Source organism: Balaenoptera physalus (genome assembly GCF_965194825.1).
Source record: "Balaenoptera physalus genome assembly, chromosome: 15".
In the NCBI taxonomy this organism is placed as follows: Eukaryota; Metazoa; Chordata; class Mammalia; order Artiodactyla; family Balaenopteridae; genus Balaenoptera; species Balaenoptera physalus.
Genome location: NC_138894.1, coordinates 72,056,661 through 72,082,726, shown reverse-complemented (window position 1 = coordinate 72,082,726; position 26,066 = coordinate 72,056,661). Strand labels below are relative to the sequence as shown.

General features: G+C 35.5%; 1 protein-coding gene across 1 annotated transcript in view; it reads left to right on the top strand.

Moving 5' to 3' along the window:
- The window catches only part of BIRC6 (baculoviral IAP repeat containing 6), a 268,010-nt gene that overhangs the window by 183,874 nt on the left and 58,070 nt on the right, over positions 1-26,066 (top strand). The window contains 4 exon segments of the mRNA XM_082427081.1: positions 701-1,001; positions 3,036-3,253; positions 5,502-5,666; positions 6,555-6,723. Of these exon segments, the coding sequence (XP_082283207.1) occupies positions 701-1,001; positions 3,036-3,253; positions 5,502-5,666; positions 6,555-6,723 (853 nt within the window).

Here is a 26,066-nt window from a genome sequence, read left to right as displayed (position 1 = left end):
AATTCTAGGATTGGGGCAGAGAATGTACAAGATGAGCCTAGATACAGAAGCCTGCTTTAAGGGGGTTCCACTGACCAAATCTGATTCTACTTGGGCATCAGATAAAATGACAGTAACAGATTATAACTTATAGAGTAAAATTAGAATCCATACGGATATAAATTAATAAATGAATGAATAAATAGATGGAGAAGAAGGAAACGTTTTTGTGTACAGTTCAGTGCCAACTAATGTAGAAGGAATGATAGAATTAGAAAATCACCATTTGGCAACCACTGTAATAATTATTATTTCACGCAAGCATAAAAATTCTAACTCTAATGATCAAAGTTTAGTACGAGACAAGATGTTTATATAGTCTCAAAGAACCTGTCTACAGATACTTAACTAATTACAAAGGAGAAAATAGTAATTTTTAGAGTAGAGATACTTGGCAGACACCACCATACTCATGGTATCATGTAACTCATTTTAAAAAACATGTCCTTTTATTGATTTTTAAAAAAATTTTTATTTCATATTGGGGTATATAGTTGATTAACAATGTGTTACTTTCAGGTATACACCAAAGTGATCAGTTATACATCCTTTATTGATTTTTATATTCTTATATTTTAAGGAGATCATTTGAATTCAGGTCTTTAATTTGAATCTGATGTTGAAACATACAAATAGCCAAACAAAATTGTTTTTTCTTTAGGTGAGCACTCCAGTTGTAACGTCTACCACTCAGGAGAAACCAAAGGATAGTGATCAGTTTGAATGGGTGACTATTGAACAATCAGGGGAATTAGTTTATGAAGCGCCAGAAACCATTGCTGCTGAACCTCCACCTATCAAGTCAGCAGTACAGACCATGTCTCCCATACCTGCCCATTCTTTGGCTGCTTTTGGATTATTTCTACGTCTTCCGGGCTATGCTGAAGTGCTACTAAAAGAAAGAAAACATGCCCAGTGCCTTCTTCGCTTGGTTTTGGGAGTGACAGATGATGGAGAAGGAAGTAAGTGTTTAGTGTTATTAATGAAATTTAATGTAGGTAGGTTGTGTAAAATTACTCAGATCATTGCCAATTATTCATCATTTATTTATTTCATAGTTTAGCTACTAGATAATTTCTTATTGGCAACTTAGTTCCAATAATAGATATAATAAATCCTAAAGAAGCTTCATTTTCACTTCTTTATTCATTCAAAAGTTATATATTGAGTGCTACAAAACTGCTGGGCATCGTTGGAGGCATTTAAAGATGAAGCAGGTATTTAGATCCTGCCATCAAGTAGCTAATGTGTTCCAGTAATAGCAATGAGGAATGTATATACACATATAGACTTAACAAGTTGTAAAAAGCCTTGAGAGAAGTACAGTATTATGGAGGCTTACAAGTGTGAGATTATTTCCTTACTACCCAGCAATGTGAATAAAACAGCATTGTAGTTTTTAGTGGGGCCTTGAAGGAAATTGTCAGTGTAGGTTGAGAATGGTTATTTCAGAAAGAAGGAATGATTTGAGCAGTGTTTATATGCTCATATTATATGAGAGGGGATAAGTTGGCTGATGAAATTTGCATAAAGCAGGACTGAGAACTCATTTAAAAAGTTGTTATTGATAACAGATCATGGAAAGGCTTTTTCAGATTTTATTCTGAACAGTAATTAAGATTTATTAAAATAAGTGAAGTAGTGATGTGATGAGAATCTTTTTAAAGAATTCTTCAGTGAATCTGGTAGCAATATTTAGATTAAAGAGAACAGAATGAAGAAAATATTATAACAATATACTATATGATAATCTATTTCATAATATAATAATAATAGAGAATAATAATAGAAAGCTATGGTGATTATTTCCATTGGGCTGGCAGTTGTGTTAATAGAAGGAAACAAAGAAAAATCGTAGAGTAGCCTAGCAAGTACATTTTCATTTGGTTTACCTCTAATTCTTCAATAACCATTACATTTGATAATTAGTATTTTTTATCTTACTTTAAACTCATGTGGTTTTGATTAGAGGTGATATCTTTCACATGCCATTTAGAAAGTATACACTTTTAAACCCTGTACAACAAAGTATATATAATCCAATAAAATTATATGAATTTATTTGTGAATCCTATAACTCTGAAGCTATTGAATATTCATTGTATGTACTTTTTCTTTCGTATTTTCATATTGATGGAATTCTTCAAAAATGTTGACATAATTTTAAATGTTTTTGTAATAATTGTTATTAAATTACAGTGTCTATATACTAAATAAGTCCTGCTTGTTTGGTTTCATATATAAATTGTATATACTTATTTTAGTAGATTGGGAATTTCTAATTGCTTCATCTGATTTTTGAAGTACCTAGAGGGATAAGAACCACAGTATTTTAGGACTCTATTACGAGATAATAGGTGTAACGCTAAACTGAAAAGGAAAAAGAATTGTCTTTAGGTCATTTCAAACTATTTCTAGTGAATATACAATAAATGTTTATTAAAAAGCATAATTCTGACATAACTTTTACAGTAGTTGTCTCATCTCCCATTCATGTAGGAGTGGGTTTTTGTTTGTTCTGTTTTGTTTTTTTACATTTAACGCTCCTCTCTAGCTAGAACATAGTAGAAAACTTTATTGCAAACAAAACAAAATTGTTTCACTCTTGCATTCATGGTTGAAACTACTTCCAAGGCAAGCAGTTACTTTCATACTCTTGTAAGAAACTTTTAATGCTTCTTTTTTAGTTGTTAGTTTTTCCCTTAAATTCTAGATTATAATAATTTTGACAGTCTGTAACTAATATCATATGAGTATATTTCAACTTTCTTTTGGAGTTTATGTATATGATGTCTTCTTACTGAGCTTTTCTAGACACTTTATTATTAAAGATTAAGATATCACTATTTCTGGTATTATTTTGTGGTTGTTTTCTAATAAGTATAATGATATAATTTTATATTACATTGCCATTATAAATTTGTGAGCTTGTGTGTTGTTCCTTATTGTGTTTTAAAATATTTTTAATTTTGAGGTCTCTCCTCCTTTTAATGTAGGTCATATCCTGCAATCTCCATCAGCCAATGTGCTCCCAACCCTTCCTTTCCATGTCCTTCGTAGCTTGTTTAGCACTACACCTTTGACGACTGACGATGGTGTGCTTCTGCGGAGGATGGCATTGGAAATTGGAGCACTGCACCTCATACTTGTCTGTCTGTCTGCTCTGAGCCACCATGCCCCACGAGTTCCAAACTCTAGCCTCAATCAAACAGAGGTAGGTTCAGTTGTTTCTTTTTTTTTTTTTTTCAAAGAAGGTGTCATTTTATTTATATCTGTTTTTGGCTGCATTGGGTCTTTGTTGCTGCACGCTGGCTTTCTTTAGTTGAGGCGAGCGGGAGCTACTCTTCCCTTTGGTGCATGGGCTTCTCATTGCAGTGGCTTCTCTTGTTGCGGAGCATGGGCTCTAGGTGCGTGGGCTTCAGTAGCTGTGGCATGTAGGCCCAGTAGTTGTGGCTCGCGAGCTCTAGAGCCCAGGCTCAGTAGTTGTGGCGCACAGGCTTAGTTGCTCCGCCGCATGTGGGATCTTCCCGGACCAGGGACTGAACCTGTGTCCCCTGCATTGGCAGGTGGATTCTTAACCACTGCACCACCAGTAAAGTCCCAAATGAGCTTTTTAAAGATGTCTTTTAGAATAGTATCAAAAATAGAAAATATCGGACTTCCCTTGGGGGTCCAGTGGTTAAGACTCTGTGCTTCCAGCGCAGGGGGTGCGGGTTCAATCCCTGGTCGGGGAACTATATCCCACATCCTTTGGGTGGCACGGCCAAAAGAAAAAGAAAATATCTATAAATAAATTTGAAAAAATATGTGTAAGACATCTCATAAAATACATAAAACTTTTTAGAAAGACCATTATTAATTAGACTTTAATAAACTGAAGCATCTGTCCATGTTTACCTCTCACAGAGTAGAAAATACGGCATTTCATTAACATTTTTTTTTTTTGGCCATGGCAAAAAAAAAAAAAAAAGGAATACAGTGAACAATAGCTCAACGGAAAAAAATATCAAGCCATCACCTAACAGAGACTGTTGTAGGAAATGACACAAAATAAGAAGGAAGAAGATAAATTATTAGGAAAAATAGTCCTTGTTCAACCCTTAATTTAGGAAAATAATTTCAATGATTCTGATGTTAGCCAGTCTCCAAACACATCTGTCTTTAACTGGAAATCTGACAAACTTTGAATAAAATCTTCAAATATATATGGTTTTCTGATTTAATCTTAGTTTGATACTTCAGAAACACTTCAAGATAACAAAGGAGTAATCACTCTTAAGATTCTTTATGACAAAAACTTCAATGTATTCAAAGTTTAATTTCATTCTAAAATTAAATAAGCATGCTTTATGTAAACTGACAGGTGATTATTAGATTTCTTAGCTTCTTTAGCAATGGCAAAACAGTGGTGAGCCAGTCCACATTACTCAGTTGAAGTTTCCTTTAATTGAAAACATATGACACCATTATAGATCCATCCTAAAAGATCTGGCTCATATCCCTATTCCTTTCACTGTTTTCTCTGTTTAATTTTGAATTATTGACTCTTCAGGCCCTAAAATGCTTTAACCTATCTATTCCTGGGAAACATTGTTAAAGTTTCATTTATCCTTTCTAAAAAATAATTAATTAATTAATTAATTTTTATTTTTGTCTGCATTGGGTCTTTGTTGCTGCACGCAGGCTTTCTCTAGTTGCAAGGAGCGGGGCCTACTCTTCATTGCGGTGTGCGGGCTTCTCATTGCGGCGGCTTCCCTTGTTGTGGAGCATGGGCTCTAGGCACCTGGGCTTCAGTAGTTGTGGTGCATGGGCTTAGTTGCTCCATGGCATGTGGGATCTTCCTGGACCAGGGCTCGAACCCATGTCCCCTGCGTTGGCAGGTGGATTCTTAACCACTGCGCCACCAGGGAAGTCCCCATTTATCTATTCTTAAATATAAGCATTTGTTCCCCATTTTTCCCTTCCCCTAACCCTTGACAGCTATACTTTGCATTCTGTCTCTGTTTATTTACCTACTCTGGATATTTCATATAAATGGAATCATACAATATGTTACCTTTGTGTCTGTCTTCTTTGACCTAGCATAATGTTTTTGAGTTTCATCCAGGTAACATGTATCAGTACTTCGTTATTCCTTATGGCTGAATAATATTCCATTGTATGTATAAACCACAGTTTGTTTATCCATTCAGCCATTGATGGGCTTTTGGGCTGACCCTTTGGCTATTGTGAATGGTCTTGCTATGAACATAAGAGTAACGTATTTGTTTGAGTATCAGTTTTTATGTCTTTGGATGTATACCTAGGAGTGGAATTGCTGGGTCACATTGTCTTTCTTTGTCTAATTTTTTAAGGAGTGCCAAACTGTTTTCCATAGCAGCTAAACTATTTAAATTCCTACTGATAAATTTTTGACAATAAATGAAACCAAATAGTAATACATTTTTATTTTGTGTTATAAGCCACAAGTATCAAGCTCTCACAACCCTACATCAACAGAAGAACAGCAGCTCTATTGGGCCAAAGGGACTGGCTTTGGAACAGGCTCTACAGCTTCTGGATGGGATGTGGAACAAGCCTTAACTAAACAGAGGCTGGAAGAGGAACATGTTACCTGTCTCCTGCAGGTATATTTGCAAAGTTGATATTGTCAGTGATAATAGTTAAATTTTTTTTTTTGTATTGATTTTTAACTATTGTTGACTATCCATCTCATCCTAAGCTACTTTTATACAGCCCATTGTACTCCTTGCTCTCAGTACATTTAAGATACTGGACAAAGATTTCTCTTTCCTACTTGTAACTCTAAATTCTTCCCTCTTAGTTAGCTTCTTCACTGAGAGGAAAGTGACAAAGATGAAATTATCAAATAACTGGAATGTGCCATGTCTACTTTCTTCTGGTCAACTTCTCATCTAAAGTGCTATATCTGGACTCTTTAAAAAAAAATCTGTTTTTTATATCTTTGTTTCTCACATTGTTGTATAAGTTTTCTAGAACTGGGCAAGGTGAACTAGCTTATAAAATCTTCAGTACCACAGAAATGAGAAGAGTACGTTCTTAAAGATTAGCTTTTGTTCCTGCATCAACTAATTGACTAAAATTAGTTGTCCATTTTTTTTTTTTTTAGAGCATTGGTGAAGTCTTTGAACATAATTTTTGCAGTTCTCGGATGATAAGCTTATTCTTTTATAAAATTCTAAGATTCCATCACCCTCAAACTATAAACTGAATCTATTCAATGAAATAAATAATCTCAGAGTTGCTACTAAGCTTTTAAGTTCATGTTCTTAGGTGGATTGCTTCTGTATGTCTGGTCATACACTACATCATCATGCAAAGCATACCCTCTTTTGAAAATCTAAAGAAAAAACGTCATTTTTAAAACATGTAGTATGAGGCATTGATTGAGTTGAAAATATATTCTCTTGGTATTCAGATTGACTAACATAAAATATGGGCTTTTAAACTACGAAGCTAGAACGCGATTTAAATCCAACAATTTTTATTTTTAGGTTCTTGCAAGTTACATAAATCCTGCAAGTGGTGCTGTAAATGGAGAAGCTCAGTCATCTCACGAGAGTAGAGGACAGAACAGTAATGCCCTTCCATCTGTTCTTCTAGAGCTTCTCAGTCAGTCCTGCCTCATCCCAGCCATGTCATCTTATCTACGAAATGACTCAGGTAAATCACACTGTAACTAGTCCTTTGAAATATCTTAGTGGATGAATACTTTTGTTTACTTATTTTATCATTATCAGTTTAAATAATAAGGTTCAATTGGAGTATTTGAAATTATTCTTCCCTAATATATAGAGGTGTGAGTTTGATGGATTTTTTTCTTAAAATTATTTGAGAAATGTTTAGCTGTTTTGGGGGGGCCCCTAATTTGTTACTATGTAGTCATCTATAACATAGAATAAAAGTTTTCATTATCCCTTTGTTTTCAACTGTGAAAGTACATTTTTTTCTTTTAATAACCTGTAACTGAAAATGATAGGGCAAAGGCTAGCAGTTTCATGACAATATTCTGATCTGAATATGATTAATTGAATTTCTATGTGTTTTTAATGTTTTTCTCAAACATTAGAATTTCAGACAGTAGTTATTTGAAGAAAGGCAGATAGATGAATTTTTCAAGTCCATAGATACTTGACAATGAGTATCAGTTTTTACAAATTCAGTAATAAAAGTACCATAGTTACTTACTTTGCCAATATACAATTGATTATTGACTGAAACTTGTTTATTATTTCCTTGGTTGTGAAATTATCTTCCAAGAAATGTATTCTTTTCCTAAATAAGAATAGAAAGTTGATGTTTTATTTAGACATTCAGTGACATACAAGTATTGCCAAGAAAAACAAGCAGTTAACATCTCCTTTTAGCCAGGACCTTTAATTTTATTTATTCATTTTAAAATTTAAAATATTTGCTCTGCTTCTTGTCTCTGCTTTTATTCATATTCTTACTCAAGAAAATAAACACTTACACATTTAATTAGATTATTAAGGAAGAATAGGTAAGGAAAGCAATGGAAATGAATCTTGAAGTAGTCTATTTTGATTTGTGGTAGCAGTTCAAATGCAATTAGATGGATGGAAAATGTACCTGTTTTTGAAAAGGGATTACTGCCCATATTCTCCACCTTCAAAAGATTATTGTGCTTCCAAACACACCATTTCCCAGCCTACCTCAAACTTTTTCATAAAAATATTGAGGTGTTATATAATTGATTTTTTTTTTTAGATTGACCTGTTTAATCCATCAGATTTGTCTTTTTGAAAAAATAGATGTCAAATGCACAATATATTTTTTGATTAAGCAAAATATTTGGAGCTGTAAACACTTAAGTATTTAAGATCAGTGCCGCAATTTAATATTAAATTGTTGAGAAAAATTGAACAGAGTAAGGTAAGGTTTCTCTTTACTTCCTTCCACATTGTTAAAATATTATTAATCCTTTTACTTTCAAACTATATGACCTCTCAGAAATTTTTAATTTTGTCTTGTTCTGAAATTCAGTCCTTGTGTAACACTGAGCTTTTATCTTTATGGTTCAGAATCAAAAAGGAAATCTGGTATTACTTACTTTTACTGTTTAAAATAGTCTATTCAAGTAGGTGCACTTTCTGTTAAGTGTGTATTTTAATAAATAAGCTTTGATTCTGGTAAATATATGGAATTGCAGGGACTTAAGATAGTCTATCTTGGAACTATTTTAGAAATTTAATGTTTGCCTTTCCTTTGTGATTATTTTCCCAGAGTAAAGAAATTAGTTTGCCCAAGGTTGAGATTTATATGCTTGAATCTGGTACTTTGTCCAGTGGTATAATTTTAATTGATAGATTTATATTTGAATGTGGTTACAAAAATTATTTTGAAATAAGATTTTAAGTTAAGGTAAATTAATATAAAATAATTAACTTAGTTAAGATAAGTAGGTCAGATAATTGGCAGAACACCTCTTAAATGATGTTTTCATTTATCAGAGAAAATTTTTTGGAACTTGGGATATATTCAATCCATAGTTTTTAAGGAACAAGGTATATTATTTAAGAATGCCCATTTAGAATATTCTAAATATGAGTTATAGATGTATTTCAAGAAAATGTAGCTTAATATATTAGTAAATATGCTGCTTATATAAATTATCAATTTTGGTTAAAATGCTAATTTTTAAAGTGACATTTTAAAATCTGAACAAATTATCTAGTCAGTCTTCTTGGAATTTAGTAAAATTCTTATTTTATAAAATTAGTCTTAAGTCCATTTTCCAATTCTGTCATTGGTCTGTAGAATATTATTTTTGGCCATTTGGGGGGTTGGGATAAGGTGGAGCATCCAATACAGAATCTATTACTTCATGTAATTGTCACATCTTTGTTCTCCTTTAATGCAGAAAAGTTCCCAACTTTTCTCTGTCTTTTGACATTTTGATATTGACATTTTTACAGAATATGGACTATTTTATAGCATATCCAGCAAGTTGGTTTTTAAGTGTGAGAGCAGTGCTAATAATTTCGTGTGAGATGTTATATTCAAGAGATGGTTTGCTTACGTTGCTAGCAGATGATATGCAAAAACACAAGCCTAATGTAATAAGCTCTTTCGAGAGCTATAGTAAAATACAGTTAACCCTTGGGAGATTGGTTCCAGGACCCTCCACCAAAACCAAAATCCACAGGAGCTCAAGTCACTTATATCAGACGGCATAGTGTTTGCATATAAGCTCTGCACATCCTCCCGTATGCTCTAAATCAACTCTAGATTACTTATAATACCTAACACAATGTAAATGTTACATAAATAGTTATTATGCTGCATTGTTTAAGGAATAATGACAAGAAAAAAGTCTACAGGTTCAGTACAGAGACACTCATCATAGACCTAACTACATAGTACGCACCAGCGACAACATAGTATTTTCTTCCTTTCAGCACGTACCGACTGCTTTCATTTAATGAAAGAGAAATACACAGAATGTTTAAAATATAAGTACATATAGAAAATATAGTTATAAATAGAGAAAATATAAATTTATTCTTTTTCTCACACACACTGTGTTAACACTCACCGAAACCCTGGTTCTTCTCTTTTGTTAACTGTCATATGATGATGATGATGATGATTGCTGTCTGATGCCTATGGTGAGGTGACAGATGTGTAGCATGTAGGTAAGCAGTGAGACATCAGGCTAACTTGAACCTGCTGACAGGACATCTGTGTTGGAAGAACCAGCTTCTAATTGCAGATGTTGGTACTTTGAAGGAGGTCCAATAATAATGATGTCTTGATGTGTGGAGGTTGAGAGCTGAGGATCTTGAAGTATTGAAGATCAAGGCTTCACAATTACAGGTGCTTTAGTTAGAAACATTGTTGTAAGCTGTTTCTTCTCTTCTTTGCATCATCAAACAAATCTTGCAGTGGTTGTGCTTACGTTGTTATCCCTTGGGTGACACGGAGGCTTCATTCCATTGGAGGATGTACTCAGGATCATATCCTTTAACAATTCCACCTTTTGAAAAACTGCTGCAAATTTTTCAAGTGTCCAGATTGATAGCCCTGCTTCTTCTAGACCTTCTGCTGCATCATGATCATCATGATCATCATCATCTGTCAAGGATTTCAGTAGATCTTTGAGTTCCTTGTTGGGAAAGGTTTCTCTATGTCTTTCTATGTGCTCCTTGTTGTCGTCCTCAAATCACGTCAGTGAAGTCTTCTCCACCAACTTCACTTGCAACATTCAAGATATTCCTGACTTCTGCATCAATAATGGGTAATCACTGACTACCCCACTCCATAATGGCTTCCAACATGCATTGACTGTCTTGGGCTTTAGGGCGTCTGCAGCCTCTGCAATAAGGACAGTTTCATCTACAGTTGTGAAGCTCTTCCATAAATCCATGACGCTGAAGTCAGGGTTAGTATCAAGGGCAGCAGGGATCCTCCCGAAGGTGAGGTGGGTGTAAGTCACCTCAGTAATGCACTTGATGATCCATTGGTCAAGTGGCTGTGGTAGTGAGGTAGTGTTAAGAGGCAGGAACATCACTTCCGTGTTCTCGCTGGCAAAGCAGAGACATTGGGGATGGCTGGGAGCATTGTGAGGAGGACCTTATTGGCAGCCCCTTCTCTTTGAGGTATTTCTTCACTTCAGGAATAAAGCACTGGTGGAACCATCTCAACAAGATGGCTGTCACTCAAGCCTTCTTGTTGCATTGCCAACACACAGGCAGGCAGTTTTTGTTTTTAAGGGCCTGGGGATTGTTTGCTTCATAGATGAGGCCTGGCTTGATCATGTGACCTGCTGTGTTGCCACACAGCACCAGTAAAGCTATCTTTCCAGGCCTAGAGCCCCCGGGGCCTGCTTGGTACTGTTATGGATGTAGGCATGATTGGACATCTTATTCCCGAACAAGCCTGTTTCATCACAGTTGAAGACTTTCTCTGGAAGGCAGCCTTTCTCTTCTGTGAGTTTCTTGAGCTCTTCTGGGAATGCCGATTCTCCTGTGATCTTTAAGTTCTTAAGACTGTAGCACTTTACGTAGCTAGCCAAGCATCCTTTACTAGCCTTAAACTTCCTCTCCTCAGCTCTCCTCAACCCCCTCACAGTAGTGCTCATAGAGGCCAAGTGCTTTTTCACACATTGTTTTGCCTTCGACGGGGATATCCTTCTGTGACGTGTCCTCTAGTCACACACTTGATGCTTTCTCAGTCTTTGCAGGCACTTTATCACGAACCAGAGAGACCATTTTTGCCATTGTAAGGGCAGCACTAACACTTCCACAAATTTTGACTTCTTTCCGCTTTATTTTATGAATGTGCAGTTTATTCTTATCAACCTCACCAGTCCACTTTGGCAGGCGACTTGCCACTTTTTAAATGATCTAAGATTTTAATTTTCTCGTCAAGAGGTAGCACTTTATGTTCCCTCTTAGCCTTTGAGGTGTTGCTTTGACCACTTAATTGCTTCTTAGGAGCCTTTTTTTTTTCATAGAAACAAAGGGTGCACACAGCACCAGTAGTGAATGAGTGAGACTTGAGGCAAACAATGCTCATTAAGGTAACTCTGTGTATAAAACAGTGAATTTGAAGCCACAGCTTCAAGGTAGGCAACTGAAACAAATAAGTGATTTATATGTTTGTATTAGGCTATTTTTATCTCTAGTATCATTTGTAAAAGGAATGATTAAAAATCTTAAAAGAAAGAAAGTTATTTTCATGAGATTTCTTAGGTAGATAGGAAAATCTTCATATGAAGGATGTGTTCATTTTAATTTCTCTCTCCCAACATTCTGAGTTCCATTTGTCACAGCCATGTTATTTTGAAAGCTGCGATGTGAACAAGGATCATTTTTCCTCAGGCTGCTGTCAGTTACATACATGCTATTGAGTAAGCCTTCAGTTACCCCACTGGCCACTAGATGGAGATCTCATTTCATTGCTAGAAATACTTTGTAAAAGTGTATGAATGTGAGAATTAGCAGGTAAAATGTTACCTTAGAGTCCCTCACCCTTATCATTCTCATTCCCGTTTTGGAAAATGACATGTTCCTGTCTTCAGAAAACAGCACCACTGAGCACATTAAATTACTTGCCATTAATATAGTAGAGCATGCTAGAAACTCTTTATCAAAGTGTTATAAAATCTCTACCTTTTTAGTGCATGTTTCATAGTGTCAGATTAGGAAAGAGCAAATGAAATCCAGAGAAATTTATTCAGTTGCCCACGTTTTACTATTTAGCTGTAATGCGGCCATTGCTAAACTCACATATTTTCAAATTTTAAAAAAGATATAAATGGATTTTTTCACTATGGAAAAGAGAAATTAATAAATGTGATATGTTAGAGGAAGGAAGAAAGGAGAACAAGCACAAAACTTTTTTTTTTTTTTTTTAAAGGTTAGGAGAAGCAGCTGAGATGACAGCTAACCTGACAGCCCTGCTTCTTTTTTTTAAATTAATTAATTTATTTATTTTTGGCTGTGTTGGGTCTTCGTTTCTGTGCGAGGGCTTTCTCTAGTTGCGGCAAGCGGGGACCACTCTTCATTGCGGGGCGCGGGCCTCTCACTGTCACGGCCTCTCTTGTTGTGGAGCACAGGCTCCAGACGCGCAGGCTCAGTAGTTGTGGCTCACGGGCCTAGTTGGTCCGCGGCATGTGGGATCTTCCCAGACCAGGGCTCGGACCCGTGTCCCCTGCATTGGCAGGCAGACTCCCAACCACTGTGCCACCAGGGAAGCCCCAAAACTTTTTTTTTTATTGGGAACATTATAAAGTATCTACTGATTTGGCTGGTTGTTTTAGCTAAGTGATAGTATTAAAATTCCTCTTTTTCATAATATTGGTATGGTAGTTCTGTAACTAGCTATAATGGGACAAAAGCCATTATTATTGCCAGCTTTCTTATACCACCTGATTTTCCTCAGGAAAATGGATTTTGGGTTAAAATCCAATATATGTTTGGAATATATCTTAGGTTATATTCCTCAAAAATTCAGTATTTAAGTTTAATTTTATGAGAGAATAAAGTTAATTTTGTTGTTATGGCAAATGTCTTAAGTATGACCACATTCTTTAAATCCAAAAGTTATTACTAAAAAGATCCTTCAGAGTAAATGTACAGTTGGAACCGTTGCTATCTTTTCAGGCCTCAGGGCAGCAAATTCAGGAGGGCCTGTTGTTTGTTGAGGGCTTAGAAATTATATTAGTACTGTTACATGAAAATATTAGTGGTTTATCTGTAGAAAATATATTATTTTATCATTTACAAAAATAGTTATTTTGCTTGTTTTGTTGATACACATTGCCTGAGAAACAAATAATTAGAAATTATTGAGCTGTCATAACACATAGTTCTTAACATCATATCCTTATTTACGGTTTTCTTGGTAATAGTTCATTTGAAACTTTCGAGTTATATTGTATTTTATTGCCATTTCTTTACACTGTTTTAATAACGAGTCTGTCAGAAATGGGTGAAGATTTTACAAGATTCTTCTGCTAAGTAAAGTTGCAGGTCACTTGGTTTTTAATTCCAAACTGTGTTATAATATGGCCCCAGTTTTCTTAAAAATATCTGAGTAGTACAAATAAAATCTGAAACACTTGCCTGCATTTATTATATTTTATTTCTGCATATGAGGCAAAAACAAGATCCTGTCTGCCGTTTCATTCTTGGTAAAAGAGTACCGAGTACCAAAATTGTGAGCATGTTAGTGGCCACTCAGAGTATTTGGCACACGTAAGTGCTCATCAACAAATATTAGTTTCTTTTATCTAGAATTTTCCTGTTTGTCAAAGGTATTCTATTTTGAAATGTCTTTGGTATGGAATACATTACTCTGTCTCTTAAATGATTATATTGCATAAATTTTATAAGGGGGGAGAGGTTGCTTAAATTAAACTTTATCTGGTTTCCAGTTGATTTGATTTGTATAGATTTGTAAGGGTAAAATATCTGGAACCTTTTAAAGATACCTTCCTTGTTTACCCAAAGTAGAGTGGTCCTTCTCTTCCTGTTAGTTGCCAGTGTATCTATTGTTTATATTTTCACTTCTCACATTGTAGTCCGTTTATAGTACACACCTCCTTAATAAAATTCCACCTAACCAACCTGCCAAATGAACTATAACTCTTCATTTCTTCTATAAATAACTTGACTTGTGCCATATATGTATATATATATAATTTCCCATTAATTAAATTGTAAGCCTATTAAGAGTTATATTTGTTTCCAAATTTATTTATGCCAGTTATATTGCCATTACATAGTTAAATATTACACATACTAGATGCTTATATGATACATTAGTGGAATACTTTTTTTTTTTTTGTGGCTGCGCAGTGTGGCTTATGGGATCTTAGTTCCCTGACCAGGGATTGAACCTGTGCCGTGGCAGTGAAAGCGCCAAGCCCTAACCAGTGGAACAGCAGGGAATTCCCAGTAGAATACTTTTTAAAAGCATAAAAAGGGAATTGGCTAAAACAATCATTGAATTAGGCTTACATGAGAAACTGTAAAAGATTGTGTGTGTGTGTGTGTGTGTGTGTGTGTGTGTGTGTGTGTATCACGCCCCCAGTAGAATATCCTTCTTGCTGAGTAGAGCAAGTTGGCCTTGACTTGTGTAAAAAACATTCATACTTTGATATTCTGCCAAAAATCTTTGACCTCTTGATAGGGTTTCCGTTTATTTCATTATTTTGCCCTAGTGGCTGGCTTAACTGCCAACTTCAGCCAAAGTTTAACATATTCTAGTGTTGACATGAATCCCCAAAACAATTTGTTGGCTAAGGCTTGATTGAAAAGTATAAATTCAAGAAATTAAACAATGGTAAAATTGAAAAGGAAATGAAATATTGTGTATGAATCATTACATACAGAAGTTATTTTTATCAAAGTGTTTGTGTAAAACTCATTGATGTTTTCCTTACAGCGCTTGTATGTGATAGAATTATTACTAATTACATATTAAATTCATGGCTCTGCAGTAAAACAACTTCCAACTAACATTTTATTAATGTACAAATATTCTTGATGATATATGCTCACTTAAGATATCCTTTCAGTAATCTCATTTGCAAAGATCTTTATTGCAGAGCCCTGTTTTGTTTTTAAATGTATAGTATCAAGGAAGAGGTTTTGGTTTTTTTGTTGGGTTACATTTTAGTGAGAATTTAAGATCCTAGATGAAAAAATTCTCTCTTACTTTACTGTACCCAGTGTTTATTTCAGCCTTTTTTTAAAAAACTGTATGTTGTTCAAGTATAATTTCTACAACTATTGATCTGCTAGGGAAGAAAGTAGTTTAGCGTTAGGAAGGATTATAAGTATAAAAGTCAAATTATTGGATTGGTACTTTGAAAAATGGAGCTGTGTTTTGAATAAGGTAGTTTACCAGACTGAATATATTTGTTACATGATTATCTTTTAAGATATGCACACTAGCCACGCTACTTGTAGGGATATTGATTGCATATAGTTATGGATTAAATTTTAGTATTCAGTTACTTGAAAGGATTTTTAATTTACAGAGAAATAATTTAAGGATCTCTCATTGCTTTATTTCCGTGAAATGTAGGATGACTTTATATTTCAAGTTAGGCAAAGTAGGATGAATAAATTCTTTAATTGAAAATAAATATTTGAGCAATTTATTTTTTAATTTTCACATTAGTTTTTGAGTCCACTCAAATGAACATTCCATAAACAAGTATTACTTTTTTTTTTCATACACACATACTGTATTTTATTTTTACAAGAGATAAATAGACTGACACCAAGCATTGTACATGGATGACCATAACGAAAGCAACAATGATTGCAATTACCAAACATGAAACACACTCATACTATGTCATAATATTGACATTCAGTCCAGTAATCCTCCACTGTAACAGCTCCTTTACTTTGCAGTGAAAATTGATTTGTATATTCTTTGCCTCTGAGTCCTTGTGGGATTTTTTTTTTTTTTAATTCAGACAGAAAGTCACAAAAATTATACTCATCCTCATCAGTTCACTCAGTCCCATGTAATTAATTTTTTTCCCATCTTGATCTTTTGTTAGCACTTTTATGAGTTCATCAGTTTTTCATTAGAGTTCTGAAAATGCTTATTCATTCAGTTCAGCAGTACAGTCAGTTACCAGAAACCTGTACTTGTCAGAGTCTTTTCCAAGAATTCCTTGAAGATGAAACCCTTTTATGGGAACATATTTGCAAAAGCATCAGAGTACACCCAGAACTGTCTGTAAATGACAAAAGACTTAAAAATGACCACAGTTAAAGATTTGATGAAAGTTCATAATAATGCAGTTGACAAGAAAATTAGTTATTTCTGAGATATACATTTTAAAGTAATAACTAGGATTATTACTTATAACATTATACCAGAACATATAAGATTTTTAGAAATTTCATGTAATGTCTGAAACATTTATATTAACATATTTCCATACAAATAACCCAATGAAAGTTTAGTATTAGTTGTTTTGTTTGTTTGTTTTTTTATACTGCAGGTTCTTATTAGTCATCAATTTTATACACATCAGTGTATACATGCCAATCCCAATCGCCCAATTCAGCACACCACCATCCCCACCCCACCACAGTTTTCCCCCCTTGGTGTCCATATGTCCGTTCTCTACATCTGTGTCTCAACTTCTGCCCTGCAAACCGGCTCATCTGTACCATTTTTCTAGGTTCCACATACATGCGTTAATATACGATATTTGTTTTTCTCTTTCTGACTTACTTCACTCTGTATAACAGTCTCTACATCCATCCACGTCTCAACAAATGACTCAATTTCGTTCCTTTTTAGGGCTGAGTAATATTCCATTGTATATATGTACCACAGCTTCTTTATCCATTCGTCTGTTGATGGGCATTTAGGTTGCTTCCATGACCTGGCTATTGTAAATAGTGCTGCAGTGAACATTCGGGTGCATGTGTCTTTTTGAATTACGGTTTTCTCTGGGTATATGCCCAGTAATGGGATTGCTGGGTCATATGGTAATTCTATTTTTAGTTTTTTAAGGAACCTCCATATTGTTCTCCATAGTGGCTGTATCAATTTACATTCCCACCAACAGTGCAATAGGGTCCCCTTTTCTCCACACCCTCTCCAGCATTTGTTGTTTGTAGATTTTCTGATGATGCCCATTCTAACTGGTGTGAGGTGATACCTCATTGTAGTTTTGATTTGCATTTCTCTAATAATTAGTGATGTTGAGCAGCTTTTCATGTGCTTCTTGGCCATCTGTATGTCTTCTTTGGAGAAATGTCTATTTAGGTCTTCTGCCCATTTTTGGATTGGGTTGTTTGTTTCTTTAATATTGAGCTGCATGAGCTGTTTATATATTTTGGAGATTAACCCGTTGTCCGTTGATTCGTTTGAAAATATTTTCTCCCATTCTGAGGGTTGTCTTTTGGTCTTGTTTATGGTTTCCTTTGCTGTGCAAAAGCTTTGAAGTTTCATTAGGTCCCATTTGTTTATTTTTGTTTTTATTTCCATTACTCTAGGAGGTGGATCAAAAAAGATCTTGCTGTGATTTATGTCAAAGAGTGTTCTGCCTGTGTTTTCCTCTAGGAGTTTGATAGTGTCTCTCCTTACATTTAGGTCTTTAATCCATTTTGAGTTTATTTTTGTGTATGGTGTTAGGGAGTGTTCTAATTTCATTCTTTTACATGTAGCTGTCCAGTTTTCCCAGCACCACTTATTGAAGAGACTGTCTTTTCTCCATTGTATATCTTTGCCTCCTTTGTCATAGATTAGTTGACCATAGGTGCGTGGGTTAATCTCTGGGCTTTCTATCTTGTTCCATTGATCTATGTTTCTGTTTTTGTGCCAGTACCATATTGTCTTGATTACTATAGCTTTGTAGTATAGTCTGAAGTCAGGGAGTCTGATTCCTCCAGCTCCGTTTTTTTCCCTCAAGACTGCTTTGGCTATTCGGGGTCTTTTGTGTCTCCATACAAATTTTAAGATGATTTGTTCTAGTTCCGTAAAAAATGCCATTGGTAATTTGATAGGGATTGCATTGAATCTGTAGATTGCTTTGGGTAATATAGTCATTTTCACAATATTGATTCTTCCAATCCAAGAACATGGTATATCTCTCCATCTGTTGGTATCATCTTTAATTTCTTTCATCAGTGTCTTATAGTGTTCTGCATACAGGTCTTTTGTCTCCCTAGGTAGGTTTATTCCTAGGTATTTTATTCTTTTTGTTGCAGTGGTAAATGGGAGTGTTTCCATAATTTCTCTTTCAGATTTTTCATCATTAGTGTATAGGAATGCAAGAGATTTCTGTGCATTAATTTTGTATCCTGCAACTTTACCAAATTCATTGATTAGCTCTAGTAGTTTTCTAGTGGCATTTTTAGGATTCTCTATGTATAGTATCACGTCATCTGCAAACAGTGACAGCTTTACTTCTTCTTTTCCAATTTGTATTCCTTTTATTTCCTTTTCTTCTCTGATTGCCGTGGCTAGGACTTCCAGAACTATGTTGAATAATAGTGGTGAGAGTGGACATCCTTGTCTCGTTCCTGATCTTAGAGGAAATGCTTTCAGTTTTTCACCGTTGAGAATGATGTTTGCTGTGGGTTTGTCGTATATGGTCTTTATTATGTTGAGGTAGGTCCCCTCTATGCCCACTTTCTGGAGAGTTCTTATCATAAATGGGTGTTGAATTTTGTCAAAAGCTTTTTCTGCATCTATTGAGATGATCATATGGTTTTTATTCTTCAATTTGTTAATATGGTGTATCACGTTGATTGATTTGCGTATATTGAAGAATCCTTGCATCCCTGGGATAAATCTCACTTGATCGTGGTGTGTGATACTTTTAATGTGTTGTTGGATTCTGTTTACTAGTATTTAGTTGAGGATTTTTGCATCTGTATTCATCAGTGATATTAGTCTGTAATTTTCTTTTTTTGTAGTATCTTTGTCTGGTTTTGGTATCAGGGTGATGGTGGCCTCATAGAATGAGTGTGGGAGTGTTCCTGCCTCTGCAATTTTTTGTAAGAGTTTGAGAAGCATGGGTGTTAGCTATCTCTAAATGTTTGATAGAATTCACCTGTGAAGCCGTCTGATCCTGGACTTTTGTTTGTTGGAAGATTTTTAATCACAGTTTCAATTTTATTCCTTGTGATTGGTCTGTTCATATTTTCTGTTTCTTCCTGGTTCACTCTTGGAAGGTTATACCTTTCTAAGAATTTGTCCATTTCTTCCAGGTTGTCCATTTTTTTGGCATAGAGTTGCTTGTAGTAGTCTCTTAGGATGCTTTGTATTTCTGCGGTGTCTGTTGTAACTTCTCCCTTTTCATTTCTAATTTTATTGATTTGAGTCCTCTCCCTCTTTTTCTTGATGGGTCTGGCTAATGGCTTATCAATTTAGTTTATCTTCTCAAGGAACCAGCTTTTAGTTTTATTGATATTTGCTATTGTTTTCTTTGTTTCTATTTCATTTATTTGTGCTCTGATCTTTATGAGTTCTTTCCTTCTGCTAACTTTGGGTTTTGTTTGTTCTTCTTTCTCTAGTTCCTTTAGGTGTAAGGTTAGATTGTTTACTTGAGATTTTTCTTGTTTCTTTAGGTAGGCTTGTATAGCTATAAATTTCCCTCTTAGAACTGCTTTTGCTGCATCCCATAGGTTTTGGATCGTCGTTTTTTTCATTGTCATTTGTCTCTAGATATTTTTTGATTTCCTCTTTGATTTCTTCAGTGATCTCTTGGTTATTTAGTAACATATTGTTTAGCCTCCATGTATTTGTGCTTTTCACGTTTTCTTCCCTGTAATTCATTTCTTTTTTTTTTTTTTTTTTTTTTAAATTTTTTAATTTTTTTATTATTTATTTATTATTTTTTATCTTTGGCTGTGTTGGGTCTTCGTTTCTGTGTGAGGGCTTTCTCCAGTTGCGGCGAGTGGGGGCCACTCTTCATCGCGGTGCGCAGGCCTCTCACTATCGCGGCCTCTCTTGTTGCGGAGCAGAGGCTCCAGACGCGCAGGCTCAGTAATTGTGGCTCACGGGCCCAGTTGCTCCGCGGCATGTGGGATCTTCCCAGACCAGGGCTCGAACCCGTGTCCCCTGCATTGGCAGGCAGATTCTCAACTACTGCGCCACCAGGGAAGCCCTCTTGTAATTCATTTCTAATCTCATAGCGTTGTGGTCAGAAAAGATGCTTGATATGATTTCAATTTTCTTAAATTGACTGAGGCTTGATTTGTGACCCAAGATGTGATCTATCCTGGAGAATGTTCCGTGCGCACTTGAGAAAAAAGTGTAATCTGCTGTTTTGGATGGAATGTTCTATAAATATCAATTAAATCTATCTGGTCTATTGTGTCATTTAAAGCTTCTGTTTCCTTATTTATTTTCATTTTGGATGATCTGTCCATTGGTGTAAGTGAGGTGTTAAAGTCCCCCACTATTATTGTGTTACTGTCGATTTCCTCTTTTATAGCTGTTAGCAGTTGCCTTATGTATTGAGGTGCTCCTATGTTGGGTGCATATATATTTATAATTGTTACATCTTCTTCCTGGAGTGATCCCTTTATCATTATGTAGTGTCCTTCCTTGTCTCTTGTAACATTCTTTATTTTAAAGTCTATTTTATCTGATATGAGTATTGCTACTCCACCTTTCTTTTGATTTCCATTTGCATGGAATATCTTTCGCCATCCCCTCACTTTCAATCTGTATGTGTCCCTAGGTCTGAAGTGGGTCTCTTGTAGACAGCATATATATGGGTCTTGTTTTTGTATCCATTCAGCAAGCCTGTGTCTTTTGGTTGGAGCATTTAATCCATTCACGTTTAAGGTAATTATCAATATGTATGTTCCTATGACTATTTTCTGAATTGTTTTGGGTTTGTTTTTGTAGGTCCTTTTCTTCTCTTGTTTTTCCCACTTAGAGAAGTTCCTTTAGTATTTGTTGTAGAGCTGGTTTGATGGTGCTGAATTCTCTTAGCTTTTGCTTGTCTGTAAAGCTTTTGATTTCTCCATCAAATCTAAATGAGATCCTTGCCGGGTCGAGTAATCTTGGTTGTAGATTCTTCCCTTTCATCACTTTAAGTATATTATGCCACTCCCTTCTGGCTTGTAAAGTTTCTGCTGAGAAATCAGCTGTTAACCTTATGGGAGTTCCCTTGTATGTTATTTGTCATTTTTCCCTTGCTGGTTTCAATAATTTTTCTTTGTCTTTAAGTTTTGTCAATTTGATTACTATGTGTCTTGGCGTGTTTCTCCTTGGGTTTATCCTGTATGGGACTCTCTGCGCTTCCTGGACTTGAGTGGCTATTTCCTTTCCCATGTTAGGGAAGTTTTCAACTAAAATCTCTTCAAGTATTTTCTTAGGTCCTTTCTCTCCCTTTTCTCCTTCTGGGACCCCTATAATGCGAATGTTGTTGCGTTTCATGTTGTCCCAGAGGTCTCTTAGGCTGTCTTCATTTCTTTTCATTATTTTTGCTTTATTCTATTCTGCAGCAGTGAATTATACCATTCTGTCTTCCAGGTCACTTATCCATTCTTCTGCCTCAGTTATTCTGCTATTGATTCCTTCTAGTGTAGTTTTCATTTCAGTTATTGTATTGTTCATCTCTGTTTGTTTGTTCTTTAATTCTTCTAGGTCTTTGTTAATCATTTCTTGCATCTTCTCAATCTTTGCCTCCATTCTTATTCCGAGGTCCTGGATCATCTTCACTATCATTATTCTGAATTCTTTTTCTGGAAGGTTGCCTATCTCCACTTCATTTAGTTGTTTTTCTGGGTTTTTTTCTTGTTCCTTCATCTGGTATATAGCCCTCTGCCTTTTCATCTTGCCTATCTTTCTGTCAATGTGGTTTTTGTTCCACAGGCTGCAGGATTGTAGTTTTTCTTGCTTCTGCTGGCTGCCCTCTGGTGTTTGAGACTCTCTAAGAGGCTTGATGGGAGGCTCTGGTGGTAGGTAGAGCTGCGTGTCCAAGTTTTAAAATAATTAAAAGAGAAGTGTTCCTTACCCTACATTGCATCAGGAATAAAGTATTCCCAGTTATCCTGCTTTAGTCCACAGTAGTGATGAATGGACCTTTTCTCTTCTTGGAGAACTTCTGTTTGCACTCAGAGAAAAAGAAGTGAACAAAAAACCTGGACAAACTTCTTTATTGAACATGGCAAATGTTTTCAGTTCTCCAGAAGGGGTGGGTCTTTTCCATTAGTAATCTGTGGTAAATTTCACTGTAACTGGTAAGAATTGATGAGCTTCTGCCAGTAACAAGCCAAGCAGTAAATGTTTTCCATTTTTTCTTAGAATTATTTTTAGCTTTTATATATGCTGGATCGTGTGTTTCATGGAAAAAATGACTAATCTTTTTGATTATTTCTTATAAATTTCTTATCAACCTTTAAACTATTCTGTTTCTTTTCAGTCATTTGAATATCCTTTTCCCCATTGAAATGTTGTTTCAAATACAGAAGATGAGAATTTTATTCTTTTACCTAGTACTAGTAACTACTTTCAAATTAGATAATTTATCTTACTGAAATAATTATATAGTAGTGTCACACACCTGTATCTGTAGTTGTTGATGATAAATCCAAGGTATTTTTCAGGCATTGCATAGTTTAGCAAACAGGTTCATCTGAGGATCCGAAGGATAGTGTCTTTACTTGGTTGGTGGTAAGCAGTAACATTGAACATGCACTTGGCACTTGCTGAGTGAAGAAGTTGCCGCAAGCCACCCTTGCAGACATGGAGTTGCATAACAGTGTTATGCCCCTGCTCTTCTTTGTCAGGCTGGTCACATTTAATCCTGTAGTAATGATGAAGTGTGCTGTGTGAGAAAACACCTAAGGTTTTCTGATGAAGCTCTGCATGGCCAAACATAGGATTAAGGAATTCAGGATAGAAACACTTGGCGTATTTTGTACTCGTTTGTATTTCATTAAGAGTTTGTTACATTTACTGACTTCTTTTGTTCGCTGACCACCCATACATGTTAGTTTAAAAGTGCATATCTTAAAAAAGAGAGCAAAAATTAGCTCTCCCTTAGTTTTCCAGATTCCCTTCTCCAGGGATATTCAGACCTAAGTCTTTAAAAGAAAAACACGAGTAATGTAAAATCAGATATGAATAATCATTTTCCAGTTTCCTGGCATAAGCGTAGATTGCCGAATGCATTAATATCTGGGTGGAATTTGGCATTAAAATGAGCACACTTGTTTATGTAAATGACTGTTGTCAAGAAAATGCAAATATACAAAAACTTCCTATTTTAAGTTTAAAATGTGTATCATAAGAAATGACATAGTACTGAAATTTATTTAAATTTCTTTGTAAATCAGACCTATGATTTTGTCTCGCCTGTTTTTACTATTTTCAATCTCGTTGTCCACCGCCTGTTACCTTGCCTCCACAGCTTTTGCTTGCATCCCTCCTTGATATGAAGAGAGTATCTTCTCTTTCCATAGTTTAAGATTCCCAGTTGGAATCCTCTCACTGCTAACTTAATTAAATAAGATAAACAACAATAGCATAAAAAGAAGTATCATGTTTCATTTATTTTAGAAGAGCTGTATTATTTTCTCTACACCCATTTATTTCCAGATTTTAAAGTGTTTTAAAAATTATCAACCCTTCATGTTTGTCAGATTCTTTTCCCCCTCTCTTCAGTATTGAGTATCAACATGGTAGGCTATCCTCGGCTTTATTCGTATAATGGAGAGGTAGCTTCTCATTTTGTGGTTCTTCTTGTTGTTCTTGATAACTTCATAACCATTTAATTGCTTTTAAAAAATCAACCTGTCTTGGATTACTTGTATTCTTACGTAATTTTATGTAAAGTACTATAATTTTAGGTAGTTAATTTTTTTTAATTAATAGACTAATATTTAAAAAAATTAATCAATAGACTACTAGTTTAAAAGCAGTTTTGGGTTTACAGAAAATTGAGCAGATAGTACATATTACCACCCCCTTCCACTCATAGTGTCCTGTTACATCTTGTATTAGTGTGATACATAGTACAATTGATAAACAAATAGTGACATGACATATTATTTTTAACTAAAGTCAGTAATTTACATTAGGGTTCACTCTTTGTGTTATACCGTTCTGTGGGTTTTGACAAATGCCTAGTGTTGTGCATTTCACCATTACAGTATTGTACAGAATAGTTTCACTGCCCTGAGAAATTTCCTGTGCTCTATTCATCCCACCCTCTCTCTCCGCACAATGAAACCTCTGGTGACCACTGATATTTTTCCTGGCTCCATAGTTTTTCCTTTTCCAGAATGTCATATAGTTGGAATCATAACAGTGTATAACCTTTTCAGATTGGCTTCTTTTACTAAGCAATATACATTTAAGTTTCCTCCATGTCTTTTCTTGCTTTGGTAGCTCATTTCCTTTTATTGCAGAATAATATTCCACTGTTTGGATATACAACAGTTTGTTTATCCAGTCACCTTTTGAAGAACATCTTGATTGCTTCCAGTTTGGGGCAGTTATGAATAAAGCTGCTATAAACCTTCATGTACAGATTTTTGTTACTGTTTTTGTTCCATTGATCTATTTGTTCTTTCGCCAGTGCTACATTATCTTGATTATTGTAGCTTTATACTAAGCTTCGAAGTCTGGTCATATCAGTCCTCCGACTTTGTTCTTCTTCTTCATTATTGTGTTGGCTCTTCTGGGTATTCTGCCTTTCCGTATAAATTTTAGAATCATTTGGTCAATATCCATAAAATAACTTGCTAGGGCTTTTATTGGGATGATTTTTGTACTCTGTTCTTATTTTCATTGTATGCCACATGGAAGGGGATTGGGAAAAATAAAACACTGTGTGCAATACTTTGTTAAATAAGTTTATAAAGCAGTACAAATGGAAATCTTTGGATAACTGGCTACATTTATAGTAATAGAAATTCTAATGTTTCAAATACTTAAACAGAGAAATGGAAGCCATTCAAAACTTGAGTGAAAGACAGAAAGTTTTTCCAAGACTTCATTCTTTTGCTGGTCCCAAGTTGGAAGAGGCTATAATGAGTATGCATTTACATCTATGTTTGTATATATTTGAAAATCAAAACAGCATATTAGGGGGAAATGTTTGGAAAGCTTATTGTGTTCTTTGTCTCATATACAAAGTAATATTATTAAGCGATTGAAGAAAATAAACATCCCAGAAGAAAAAGGAGCAAATGGTATATGAATAAGTACTTAAAAAAATTAATAATAGCTTTATTGAAAGATAATTCACTTACCATACAATTTGCCCACTTAAAGGGCACATTCAGTGATTTTTGGCACGTTCACAGTTATGTGCAACTGTTAACGACAGTCAAATTTAGAACATTTTTGTCAATTTAAAAAGAAACCAGAGGTGGCTTCCCTGATGGCACAGTGGTTAAGAATCCACCTGCCAATGCAAGGGACATGGCTTCGAGCCCTGGTCCAGGAAGATCCCACATGCCGTGGAGCAACTAAGCCTGTGCGCCACAACTACTGAGCCTGTACTCTAGGGCTCACAAGCCACAACTGCTGAGCCTGTGTGCCACGACTACTGAAGCCCGCGCACCTAGAGCCCGTGCTCTGCAACAAGAGAAACCACCACAGTAAGAAGCCCACACACCGCAACGAAGAGTAGCCCCCGCTCACCGTAACTAGAGAAAGCCCGTGCACAGCAACGAAGACCCAATGCAGCCATAAAGAAAGAGAGAGAGAGAGGAAGGAAGAGAGGGAGGGAGGGAGGAAGAAAGGAAAGTAAAGAAAAAAAAGAAAAGAAACGAAATGAAACCAGGGCTTCCCTGGTGGCGCAGTGGTTACTGCCAATGCAGGGAACGTGGGTTCGAGCCCTGGTCTGGGAAGATCCCACGTGCCGCGGAGCAACTAAGCTCATGCACCACAACTACTGAAGCCCATGCAACTAGAGCCTGTGCTCTGCAACAAGAGAAGCCACTGCAGTGAGAAGCCTGCGCACCTCAACGAAGAGTAGCACCTGCTCGCCGCAACTAGAGAAAGCCCGCGCACAGTAATGAAAACCC